The sequence below is a fragment of the Diceros bicornis genome, chromosome 31, assembly GCF_020826845.1.
Source record: "Diceros bicornis minor isolate mBicDic1 chromosome 31, mDicBic1.mat.cur, whole genome shotgun sequence".
NCBI classification, from domain to species: Eukaryota; Metazoa; Chordata; class Mammalia; order Perissodactyla; family Rhinocerotidae; genus Diceros; species Diceros bicornis.
In genome coordinates, this window is record NC_080770.1 from 17,306,401 (window position 1) to 17,319,204 (window position 12,804).

Here is a 12,804-nt window from a genome sequence, read left to right on the forward strand (position 1 = left end):
GGAGAACTCAAATGTACATTGAAGATAAATGTAATTATCAGTCTTTTCTTTGACAAATGGGTTTGTCTTGTGAATTTGACATTCCAACCTTAATCAAAAGTAATTATATCATTATAACTAGAAATGAAGTATTTATAAATTAGGTCTTTCATGCCTTTAGAAAGTAATTTTTTATTGAGATATAATTGACATATAACATTGTATTAGGTGTACAACATAATGATTTGATATATGTATATATTATGAAATGATTACCGCAATAAGTTTAAACATCCATCACCACATATTGTTACAATTTGTTTTTCTCGTGATGAGAACTTTTAAGATGTACTCTCTTAGCAACGTCCAAATATGCAATACAATATTGTTAACTATAGTCAACATGCTGTACATTACATCCCCTGGATTTATTTATCTTATAACTGGAAGTTTATACCTTTTGACCCCCCTCACTCATTTCTTGCACACCCCACCCCCTGCCTCTGGCAATCACCAATTTGTTCTCTATATCTGTAAGTTTTTTTTTTTAATTCCACATATCACTGAGATCATACAGTATTTGTCTTTCTATCTCAGAAAGTAAATTTAAAAAGAAGTCTTAGAAATATATATTCTAAAGAAAGAATGATTCCAAATATATTTACATAAAGAAATTAAAAATAATTATGTGATAGATAACACAGGAAGAATTGAAATATTGATTTCCATTTAAATAAGTAACTAAAATATCAAAAAATTTAGAAAATATAAATATTATGCTCATGGAACAAGCATTAACCTGTTCTTCAAAGAGAAGGCTTTACCAAGCATCAGGAAGATGGTAGACAGGATCAAAGGACAGGATCAAAAGACAGGATCACTCTACACACCCTGACTGATGGCACATGTTTGTTGTAGACAGAAGACCCTTTACTCAGGAAAGCACACAGATAAAAACCCTTAGCAATATTAAACCAATGAACTTACATGGTCACACAATAGAAAGGGGTTATTACCCAGAGAACTCAAAAGAATCACATTCTTTTCAAATGAAGTACCAAAGGAACCAGAAAAATATTAGAAAACATTTGGATTTTCTAGGGGATTATAACTGCCAATCACATATTGCTGATCATTAACCTATAATGTAACCTGGCTATTGTACAAAGGCCACAGGGATGTGTTTTACCATGTTACAGCAGGTTCTCAAATCTGACATGAATCTTTGCTGACATTGGAATGAATTATTTTTCAGGAACCAAATGGAATGAGGATGCCACCTGAGACAGAAACTCATTTTTAAGGAAGGAAATGATGTGAGCCCCTGTGGGCAGAATGGAAGATGAGAAGTCTGGAGAATGGATGCCAGACATTTTCTGAGCCCCTTCCCTATTCTTCCCTCCTCCCCGTATAACTGCCTCGAGATTTTGTGTTTGCTTAAGATGGTCTTTGGGACATGAGTCCACCATCTTCCAGTTTTCCTAGCTAATGGAATAAACCCCTTTCTCGACCACCAACTCATCTTGGAATTGATTGGCATTAGACTGTGGTGAGCAAAATGAGCTCTTTCTCAGTGGTAAGATTTCAGATGCGTCGGTGTCCATGGAGAAGAGGGAGCAAATCATGGAAAAGAAGTATTAAGTGAGGACTTTAAAGAAACTACAATGCAACATCAGAACTAAAAGCCACATGGGAGGCTTTAAATAAAGAATTGACCTTTAGAAGATCAAATTCATTCTTGAGAGTACTAATTTGAAAAGCTCTTGTAAGATGCAGAGAAAAAGGACAACATGATGAAGAAGAGGAGAAGAAACATAATGATATAAAAACCATAAAGCAGAGATTCAGCAACAGATTATGTATATGTTTGTGACTGAACCAAGTGGGCTAGCCTCCTGGTGAGTTAAATAAAACTCTACATCAGTGGAAGCTGTCTCACAATGTAAAGTGCATTTGCAGCAAACAGGAGGCCGTAAGGAATCATTTCCAAAGTCACGGCATCCCCAAACAAAGGGAAGCAGGAACTTTTATTTCACTTGGTCAATGAATATTCAAAAAGGAGAGGCAGGTTTCACTTGCACAGGCTAAATTGGAGAACATGCTTTCACATAATGAGACCTAAGCTCCTCCTGGAGAGATCTTTGCATTAAAAATAAGGCAATGGTCAGGGGCGTAGCTCTTGTGGTGAGGCTTGGTCAGTTTCAGGATGGTTGGTGGTTACATCTCCTTAACACACAAAAGGAACAGAAACAACTTGGAAAACCAGTTAATTGCTTCCAAGCCCGCCTTTGAGTTTCTTGAGGCACCTAGTTGACGACATGTTTAGGATGAGTCAGAGCAATAGAAATGGAAGGGATGATCAAAGTTATAAACTTTTTTCTGAGCTAATGAAGGGTCAAATATTTAGATTTAAAATTTTCACTGTGTTTTAGGTAAAAATCAATAAAATAAGCCCACAAATCCTAGCAGAGATTTTTCAATTGTAACGTTAATAAAATGATTCTTTAAGTACGAAGGCAATCAAAACTTTCTACTGAAAAAAGGGGAAAATTTCAAACAATTCTCAGGTTTCTTAATGATATTAGTAAAAAAAACAATAAAAGTGCAATGTCTAGAGGGTTTTCAGTGGAGAAATAAAATCGTCTTTCATATGTGAGTCAACAGAAAGTTATTATCAAAAGTTAATGTCTCATGGAAAAATTGCTTTAAAGAACACACTAGCACGCTAAGAAATTAAATACAAAAAAAAAACACAAACCCACACAAAATCTTCTAGAGTGGAGATGTTGGTGTTGCATGCCTAGGGACCTATCTGTAACTTTCCCTTACTCAGGCTAGAACCAAAATTCAGCTCTCCGTGTTGACTCTCTTTTGTCAGGCTGATGCTGTTTGTATTGGAGGTGAAACATAACCCCAATGAGTTTTGGTTTGTTGGTTTCTATTCCTTTCTTGGCAATAAGAAATGTATTTCCTTTGCCATTTGCTAGTAGTTCGGATATAATCTCCTGCTAAGTTTAATTACCGGTTAATACATCATCAGCTGTTGTTCTCTTCAAGCCTTTGCTTACAATAGTGAAGCTCTTTATGTATTTTGGACAGTGTCCTGGGAAAATTATTTCATTTGGCAACATGTTGCAGTAAATACCATGTCTGAGGAAAGTCCATTTTCTGCAATGTTTGCTCTTGCTCCCAAGATACTAATGCAAAAGAGAGAGGGGCAAGCAGAGGTAAGGTCCTCCAGCAGTCCACTCTCTCTGAGCTACTTCAGTTTAAAAAGGATTCTATAGAGTTTTCTTGCTTAGCCTGGAACTAGAGAGAATGGAGAGACTGTATCTAGTTAGAAAGAAGCATAAAATTATCAGAAAACAGATCTCATTGGACTTACTTAGGGCATGAAACAAAACTTTAATTTGCTTTCCCTTAGTAGCTCATTCCCAAGATACAGTACTCTTAGGGGACAGAGCATCTTCAACAACAACCACAAAGAAAAAATGATGCAACTAATTCAGGGAACTTTTATCTAATTGACAAAGACTCTGAATATGTTTTACACTGGAGTCCTCCACATTTTTCTTTTGGAAGATAATAAAGAATAAAATCAAACGACTATTGAAAATTCTGACCCATTCTGTGTGTGAAGATAGGCATGTTAAGGGAAGGGATGAAACCTGAGAAACTTGGCTCATTTTGACTTTACTTCTTCCTGTCATTTTTAAGGAAGAGGCAGCCCATTAGAATGTAAGTTGAATCTTCTAAATCATTTCCTCCTCTTTCTACCTGATTTTTAACAAGTTCAAAAAAACATAAATTATTTTAAATGGAATTAAAATAAATTATATATTTGGTTCCTGGCCAGGAGCAGCATGATTCTTATTTTTGTTGGATGCTTGAGCAAGATCTAAGAAGAAATAATCTATGTAAAGATAAGTTTCAGTTCTGCAATTGGATCAAACTATAATCATGTGAGTATAAAATGGAATAGACATATTTTAGCAGCAGAGTAAGAAGAAAGATAGCACTGAATTCAACTTACATCCCTGTCTAAACCAACTGGGTTATTTCCTTGCTAAGAGAAAGCCATCATAGGTTGCGTTGATGTTTTCTTAGTGGTCTGAACATGAGAGCTGATTGTGTCCCCAACTCTATGTGGTTTAACCTGTGTGGAGCACTGTATTCTATTCTAAGCACCAAATGAAACAGAGAAACTGAGAAACTAAAATGTGCATAGAGGGGTAGAAGGCTTAGGCAGGTGTAGAAACCAAGACTGACATGGAAAAGAGGAGGAGATTTGGACAATTGTCAAGTAGAAGACTGAGACATAGTGTGTGACTAATCCTGGAGGAGTTATTAAACTCTTGAAGAGGTTTCAGCCAGAGCTGAGTGTGATGGGTAGACAGCTGGACTGGTCATTCTATCTTTCTCTTTAATTCTCCTGAAACAAAAGATATAACATAGCTGTATTATTGGCCTCAGAAAGGCTTTGCCAAAGTTGAACAGTAAATTTCAATTTAGAAGGAAAAGTGTCTAGTGTAAGTATGATGTTGGACTCCAATATTGCGGGCTAATAAAATTTCTCAAAAGTAAGGTATAAGTAGTTTTCTGAGCACTTGTACATCGACCCTTTCATTCTAAGTGGATGAGAATTCTGGGAGAACAAGTGACAATAGTTTTGGCCTCAGTGAATGAATGAAGCAACTTAGGTTCAATGAGATCAGCTGACTTAACCAAGGTCACCCTTATAGTGAGTGACAAAAGTATAAATAGAGGATATAGAAGTGGAAGAATTTAGGCTCTTTCCTAAATTCTTCCCTGCATTGTATCCATAAAGGTGTTACTTAAGCTTGACACTATTATCTTATGGGCTTCCCACTAATGGCCATTGGCTATAACCTCAACACCAGGAATAGGAAGCCAAAAAAGCATTATCCTGTACTCATATTGGAATGAATTTGGGATCTCTTTGAGATGAAAGGAATTGTGAAGACACAGGAAACATTTCTGCAGTGTGAAAATGGAAAGAGCACAGTCTGCTTTGACAGATACATGTTCAACGCGCACCTCTGCCTGTCGCTAGGCTTATGAACGTGAACTGAGCTTCAATTTTCTTCCTATGTAAAATAAAATAATGGTATTTAGCTTGCAGGCTTATTAAAGGGAGAACGTAAGGCAAAAATACCAATAATTATTGTGCACTTATCTAGGTGATCAGTAAGACCCTGCTAAATGCTTTAAATGCATTATTTCATTTAATTCTCACAACAATCTACAAGGTAGGTATTACTATTATTATTCCTGTTTCACAGATGAAGAAAAGTAACTTTCCCAGGGTCACAGGAGGTGGACTCCAGACCAGTTGGAGAACATACATTATGCCTTAGGTTGTAAAAACAAAGTGCACAGCATACCACCTGAAAATGAGTGGTTATTCTTTTCTTCTCCAGCTTACCTCAATTCTACTCTCCTGAATCATTTTACCTGGTGTGTGTTCACCTGGTGAACTCAGGCATAGTTCACTGAAGTGGTAGTTATTAGACATCTATTCTGGAACTATCTCTGTATCAGTTAGTTATGGGACCTTAAGCAAGCTGCTCCTGTTTTCTAGGTTTCCATTTCTCATCTCTGTTATTGATAGATTTCTATGGAGACAAAATATTATAGCTTCAGATCTGATCTTTTGCACTGGTCTCCATCTCACTTTTGTTTCCTCGGCCACAGCATACAACTAAGTCAGATCATCCCTAATGCTCTCCCAGTTACTAGCATATTTTTTCTGTGTCCCATTTTTGAAGACATTTACCAAATCTGTTGTGACTCCTCTGCTCTTCTTCTAGTGGGAATCAGAACCAGTCAATGGCCCATGAAAACTACACGAGGGTCACCAAGTTCACTTTCAGAGGCTTGAATTACTACCCCAGATTACAGGTCTTCCTCTTCCTGCTCTCTCTGAGTTTCTACATTATCAATCTGACTGGAAACGTGGGCATGATTATTCTGATACGGATCGATTCCCACCTTCACACATCCGTGTACTTTTTCCTCAGCCACTTGTCCTTTGTGGACATCTGCTTCTCCTCAGTTGTGAGCCCCAAGATGCTCACTGACTTCTTTGTGAAGAGGAAAGCCATCTCTTTCTGGGGCTGTGCTTTGCAGCAGCGGTTCTTTGGGTTCTTTGTGGCAGCAGAGTGTTTTCTCTTGGTGTCCATGGCCTATGACCACTACATAGCCATCTGCAACCCATTGTTGTATTCAGTTGCCATGTCTCACAGACTCTGCATCCAGCTGGTGGCTGGTCCCTATGTAATTGGGTTCATGAACACCATGACTCATACAACAAATACATTTCATCTCCCTTTTTGTGGCCCCAATGTCATCAATCATTTCTTCTGCGACATGTCCCCCCTCCTTTCCCTTGTATGTGCTGACATCAGTCTCAATAAGCTGGTAGTTTTCATCGTGGCTGGAGCTGTGGGAGTCTTCAGTGGTCTTATCATCCTGGTCCCCTACATTTACATCCTCATTGCCATCCTGAAGATTCACTCTGCAGACGGGAGGCGCAAAACATTTTCCACCTGCTCTTCTCACCTGACAGCGGTCTCCATCCTGTATGGTACTCTATTCTTTATTTATGTACGGCCTAGTGCAAGCTTCTCCCTGGATCTCAATAAAGTGGTGTCCGTGTTTTACACAGCAGTGATCCCCATGTTGAACCCACTTATCTACAGCTTGAGGAACAAGGAGATCAAAGATGCCGTCTACAGGACTGTTGCTAAGAGGAAGTTTTGCAGGACCTAAACTCTTATTTAGAAAGGAAATTGTAGGAGAAATATAAAAGGACAGACTAACTGTGTGGATTCCTAAGATTCCAAGCCAGTGTTTGGGGGCTGGTTGGCATCCTTTTATCCACTCGTCCATGGAATTGTTCATTCATTTAGTCTATTGATGTGGATTTATTAAGCCCTGTATATGATCTTTTCTCTGTATATACCTATATTATAGTTCAAACCCACAGTCCATTTAATTTTTATTCTTGAAGATACCTCACAGTCCAATTATTTTTTAAAAATCTTTACTTTATTGTTTATTTATTTATTTATTTTTGTGAGGAGGATCGGCCTTGAGCTAACATCTGCCAATCCTCCTCTTTTTGCTGAGGAAGACTGGCCATGGGCTAACATCGGTGCTCATCTTCCTCCACTTTATATAGGATGCCGCCACAGCATGGCTTGACAAGCGATGCTTCAGTGTGCGCCCAGTATCCGAACCGGTGAACCCCGGGCTGCCGCAGTAGAGCGCACGCACCCAACCGCTTGTGCCACTGGGCCGGCTCCTACTGTATTATTTAATTTCAATTTTTTTTATCATTCTGCTAATATGTCCTGCTGACTCCTTGGCACTGGAATTTTAAAATGCAGTACTCCAGGTTTTGCACTCACATGTAGCTCCCATCAATAGAAATCTGTAAAAAATGACATGAAATTTTATGTTTTACCTCATGAATGGAAGGAAACCCTTGGCTGTAATCACCAGTGTTGGGGATGGCCTTGATACAAAGAACTACATGTATCTCAGAGACTGAAGATGGATCTGTGTTCAACTCTGACAGATGGGGTGCTCCATAGGGCTCATTTACAGAAATAAAGAGACTTGTGCTCGTCTGTAATGCATTTTACACCTGAAAGAGCCTCTGATAGAATGGGTTAAACATATGTTTGCTCAGGATTCAATTTTCTGGTAGATGTTTAGAGGATCACCTAAACTTCTCTAAGTTGGGGGCTTGATTGTGCACATGATGGTGCCTTCTAAACCCTGCATTGCCCAACCAAGAATGTACAGAGAAATACTGTAGTGGAATGTAGGCTCTTAGACTAGAGCTGCGTGCTCCTAATAAGGTCAGCAGATTTGTAACATCACAAGGGAGTACATCCATGAAGCTCAGTTTAGTGGTTGTGACTCCTGTGCTTGAGGAGTGCTGGGCAGCCTTTAGGTCTGAGCGTGGTGATGAACCACCAGTGCACAGGGAAAGGGGCTACCCATGCAGGGTCTCCATGTTCTCTTATAGTCCCAGGAATGCTACCCAATTCTGTATTACCTCTCTTAATCTGACTTTACCTCTTGACTTTGGAATGAAGAGGCAAAAGGAGATAGTTTCATTGAGGAAATGGATCAGCATTCCTAGATGATGATATAATATCATGACTAACTTGATAGAAATGTCCTCCAAATTTTAAGGGCCTCTTACATCGACCTATTTGTTCAAAAGGAATTTAGCAAACATTATTAAGAGTCTTTCTCTAAAAGTCACAATCTGTCTACTGGTTAGATGCATGGAAAAATTTTCTAAAATTTGAGTACTTTTCTACATACAAAGTGTTATGGGATATCTTCTATTGATTTTTATATTGTTATTATAATTTCTGAAAATAGACAATTGATCTGTGAGTACCCACATAACCATAGCATGCTTTACAGTTGTAGGGGCCTTGGAGATCAATTTATCTTAACCAGATTACTGGTTATTCATTGAAGCTTGGGGAAATTTATTTAGTTATTTTATTACCTTATACTTTACAAAAGCCCAAAATACGACTTTCCCTCAAATGTATTTATGGCAGATTCATTCAAACTCTAGGAACCTTGTTTTAGAGTGAGTTTTCTAAATGGGATAGGATTTTTTTTCCAGAATGTTGGAGATAGAGAAGTAACCTGATAATACAAAAAGAAAACTTAAACCTTTATAACAATAAAACTTAAATCTGTATAGATTTAGAGTTGGAAGATCTCAAACATTCATTTATTCAACAAATAATTATTGAACTTCTTCTGTGTGCCAGCCATGAGCCTCGTGCTGTATACAACAGTATAGAAAATGAACATCATTCCTGCATCCATAAAGTTAACAGGATAGCAGATCTAAGATACACTTCTTTTCATTACCTTTTTGATGTATCAGTCAAGCCCATAATGAAATAAATGGAAGTAACGATAATATTCACCTAATCATGACTACTGTGAAGATTAAATTAGAGTATGCATGTGGAAACGCTTCATAGACTATAAACATATTTTACTGTTTCCTAATAAAACCTATTCAGTAAAAACAGCAAAATTTTGTCTTTGCATGTCTAAAAAACTGACTGACATTCATAGCAGCACTATCTACCATTGCAGGAATTTGGAAACAACTCAAATGTCCATTGAGGGATGATTAGGTTATCAAATGTGATATACCCATACAGTGGAATGTTACTCAGCCTTAAAAAGGGATAAAATTCTGACACATGTTGCAACTAGGATGAGTCTTAAAGACATTATGCTTAGTGAAGTAAGCCAGACGCAAAAGGACAAATATATTGTATGATTCCACTTATAAGAGATGCTAAGAGTAGTCGAATTTATAGAGATAGAAAGTAGAATAGTGTTTACCAGGGGCTGGGGAGAAGGGGCAATATGAAGTTATTATTTGATGGGTACAGAGTTTCAATTTGGAATGATGAAAAAATAATTCTGGAGATGGATGGTGATGATGATTGGGTGACTGTGAATGTACTTAATGTTACTGGATTATACACTTAAAAATAGTTAAAATGGTAAAATTTATGTTATGTTTACTTTACTATGATTTTTAAAAAATCTGACTGTCAGGATTTGCATAGAATAAGGGAAGATGTTCCACCTCAAAAAAGTATTCAGGTCTCTACCTTAAAAAAAAGAAAATGGCTTCTTATGAGTTTCATCCTTGAAAGTAAAAGTTTTAGATCCCAGGTGGCCCTAGCTGCAGATGGAATGATGAACTATCAAAACAATGATTTCCCTCCAACGAACATTTAAGGTTAGTGAATTGTCACATTGTGTCTTTTATAAAGAAATATTTTTCAGCTATTACCAATCTCAACCAAATTTCTGTAAAATCATAAAAATATTATTTATTTTTCCTCTTGTTAAGAAACAAAAAATGTTATATACTTGTTTAAAAGCACTACACAGGGAAGAAAGATTTAAAAAACAAAAAAGCACCTAACTTAGTAGCAGTTATATTTGTGTGGTGAGACCACACATGACTTTAGAAAAATTTCTCTCCATGGTTCTGTATTGTTCAATTTTTCTATAACGAGTATACTTTTAAAAACATCTACTGAAAAAGGACCCTGGAATTCTCTTCAGAATGTCCAAAATATCTTTTTCAAGGATAGTAACTCTCCTGTTATTTATTTTTAACTGAGGCTGGGATTTTAGAACAAGCCTGTTTCAACCTATTTATTATTCATTACCAGTCAATAACACTGTTTTAATCATTGCCTTGCCAATGTATAAACTTCAAATATTTAATTTACTATTTGCTGGAGTAAAAGATGCGTTCACCACTCCTGCCCCATATCTTCATTTCCCTGGTTTTAAACCTGAGGCTCTGTGTCACAGATTTTGCTCCTGTTAAGGTGCTTCTACAGGCTCTTAGAAGGTTCTGGGTCTGTGGACCCTCTAGTGAGGAAGACTGTGCCAGGAAGGAGAGGGAAAGAGCAGAAAGGAGGAGTTGGGGAGGGCCTGAGGAAGCTAATGCTTATAATTTTTACTTAATTTCGTTTTGTAAAATTGAGATCTAACTAATACACTGGCAAACATGTAAGTAGCTATGTGGGAATCCCAGTACATAAGGACCATTGACAACACAGACAAAGGACCATTGATCTTGTCCACGTAAAATTAAGAAAAAATTGGGCTAGGAAGATCACTGGATATGAAGTTAAAGAGCAGAGTTTTAGACTTAACTTCGTCACTAACCTTCTTTGTGATCTCCAGAAGCTACCTTGCTTTTAGGAGGGCCTCATATAGAAAACAGAATTATAACCATTTGTGAGCAATGAAATAAGGGTTATTTACTAAAGTTAACATAGTATACAAATTTGTTGGCATTTATTACTATTACTCAAAATAATCAGAAAGATATGGTTTCTATCCTTAGGGAATTTCCAATCAAGTAAAGCATAGCTAATGTATAATTGACTAAAAATGTATGACAGAATATAACAGCCATAGCAAACATAAACATGGTTTAGTGGAGACTCATAGGAAATAAGGAAGGAACGAAAGAAGGAAGGAAGGAAGGAAGGGAGGGAGGAAGGAAGAAAGGAGGGAAGGAAAGAAAGAGAGAAGCAAGCTTCATATTGGATTAGGGCAGTGAATGGTTTCACGAAGGAAGTGACCCTTGAGATTGACAGTGAAGGTAGAATTTGGACATCTAGCAGCAGTGAGAAGGATACCAGGTGGAGAGAATGGCACAGGAAGGGCATGATGATGTGACAAAGAAGGGGTCTGATTTAGCTGGGATTATAGGAACTATGAAGTAAAGCAGTGGGAGATGTGTATAGAATAATTGATGGAGTCAGATTACGGCCTAATTAATTTGAGGAGTTGGGTCACTATTCTTTCTGCAGGAAGAGGCCAACATTTATAACATGTAGGGCTACCCAATTGGACAGGTGGCTTTGTGTAAGATAGTCAGGAATGAAGAGTGACTAGAGGTGAGTGGACCTGGTAGGAGTTGGTGCAATAGCCTGGGTGAGAATGATAGTGATGACTAAACAATAATGACAATATGTATTGAGTTCTCACTGTGTTCCAGGCACAGTAAGTGCATTATCCCATTCAGTTCCTCACTACAGGCACTATTATTTATCCTGATGTTGCATTTGAAGGAATTAATAACTTGCTCAAGATCAAGAGTTGGTGTTCAAACCTAGAAGTGTCTTCATGCAAGACACGTTCTTTGAGAGAGCAAAGATTTGAATTACAGCCTTTCTTACAGCTTCTGATTTTTATAAATTAACTTAATCTCCTGGGTTTGCCAGTTTTTGCTGAATTGGAATACATTTTTTTCTGTTTTCTTTTGTAGGGCAAGGGATCAAACCCCAAGAAGACAGGATAGCATCCAATGAACAGATAACGCTAGAAAGTGGCCCTCCTGTCTTACATCAATTTACAAAGACATTGCCCATCCCCAGGGTCAGTCCTTCTTTGTTTCCTGACCTGGATCAGGCCCTAGGAGCTAACATTCAGAGCTGAACAGTAATTATCGCCCAGGAAGTTTTGTTATTTTAAATTGCCTTGATTAATTAGTTCCTCCTAAACTTGTTTAGGAATGAGGCTAATAATTTCTTTCAAATTTAGTAATTGCCCGTCTCTGTGCACCCAATCAATCTTAATGATGCTCTGGGTGTCTCGTTAGAAAGGGGATCAGTAACCGTGTTGAGCCTTGAGGCCTCAGTCTCACACTGGCAAGAATAGTTTGTCAGCATTTCGCTGTAATGGTTTCTCTGAAGAATTAATTACTCGTTGCTCAGGCTTCAAACTCCCACATAGTTTTTTTGAGTCACAGAAAAGTTAGAAGTGAAAAATACCTCACAGATAGTCTGGGCTGAGCCCTGTCTTTGTCTGGTGAGGGAGGTAATAATTGGAGGGAGGAACTGATCTGTTCAAGGTCGTGGGGTTAGAAGCACAATCGTGTTAACAGCCCGATCCTCCTGATGTTTAGGGCAGTTACTCCTTCGAGGCACCATGGCACCTGCTCATAAAAAAAGGAAGGAAAAAAAAGAGGGAAGGAAATGAAGGAAGAAAAGAAAGCTCAAATAGCTATCACACTAAAAGGGAAATTGAACATTTTATGATTAACTTATGACTATTCCCAAAGGAACTTCCATTAAAAAAAAAAAATAAAGACAATTACATTCTTGATGGATTTTAGAAATTTGTGGTGGAGAAGTGCAGGAGATTTTTTTTGAAAAGAGAGTCAGTGCTTCCTGGTACTTGCTGATGAAGCCAACAAGGGGAAGG

The 12,804-nt window shown here is 37.7% G+C and overlaps 1 protein-coding gene across 1 annotated transcript; it reads left to right on the forward strand.

Annotated features, from left to right (window-relative positions):
- The first annotated feature begins 5,829 nt into the window (after nt 1-5,829).
- LOC131395610 (olfactory receptor 5G9-like) lies at nt 5,830-6,771 on the forward strand. The gene has a single exon (XM_058527468.1). It carries the CDS (start codon nt 5,830-5,832, stop codon nt 6,769-6,771), a length of 942 nt encoding a protein of 313 aa, XP_058383451.1.
- Nucleotides 6,772-12,804: the final 6,033 nt, after the last annotated feature.

Coding starts and splice junctions, on each gene's coding strand:
- LOC131395610 (XM_058527468.1), top strand. CDS start 5,830: ATGGCCCATGAAAACTACACGAGGGTCACCAAGTTCACTTTCAGAGGC.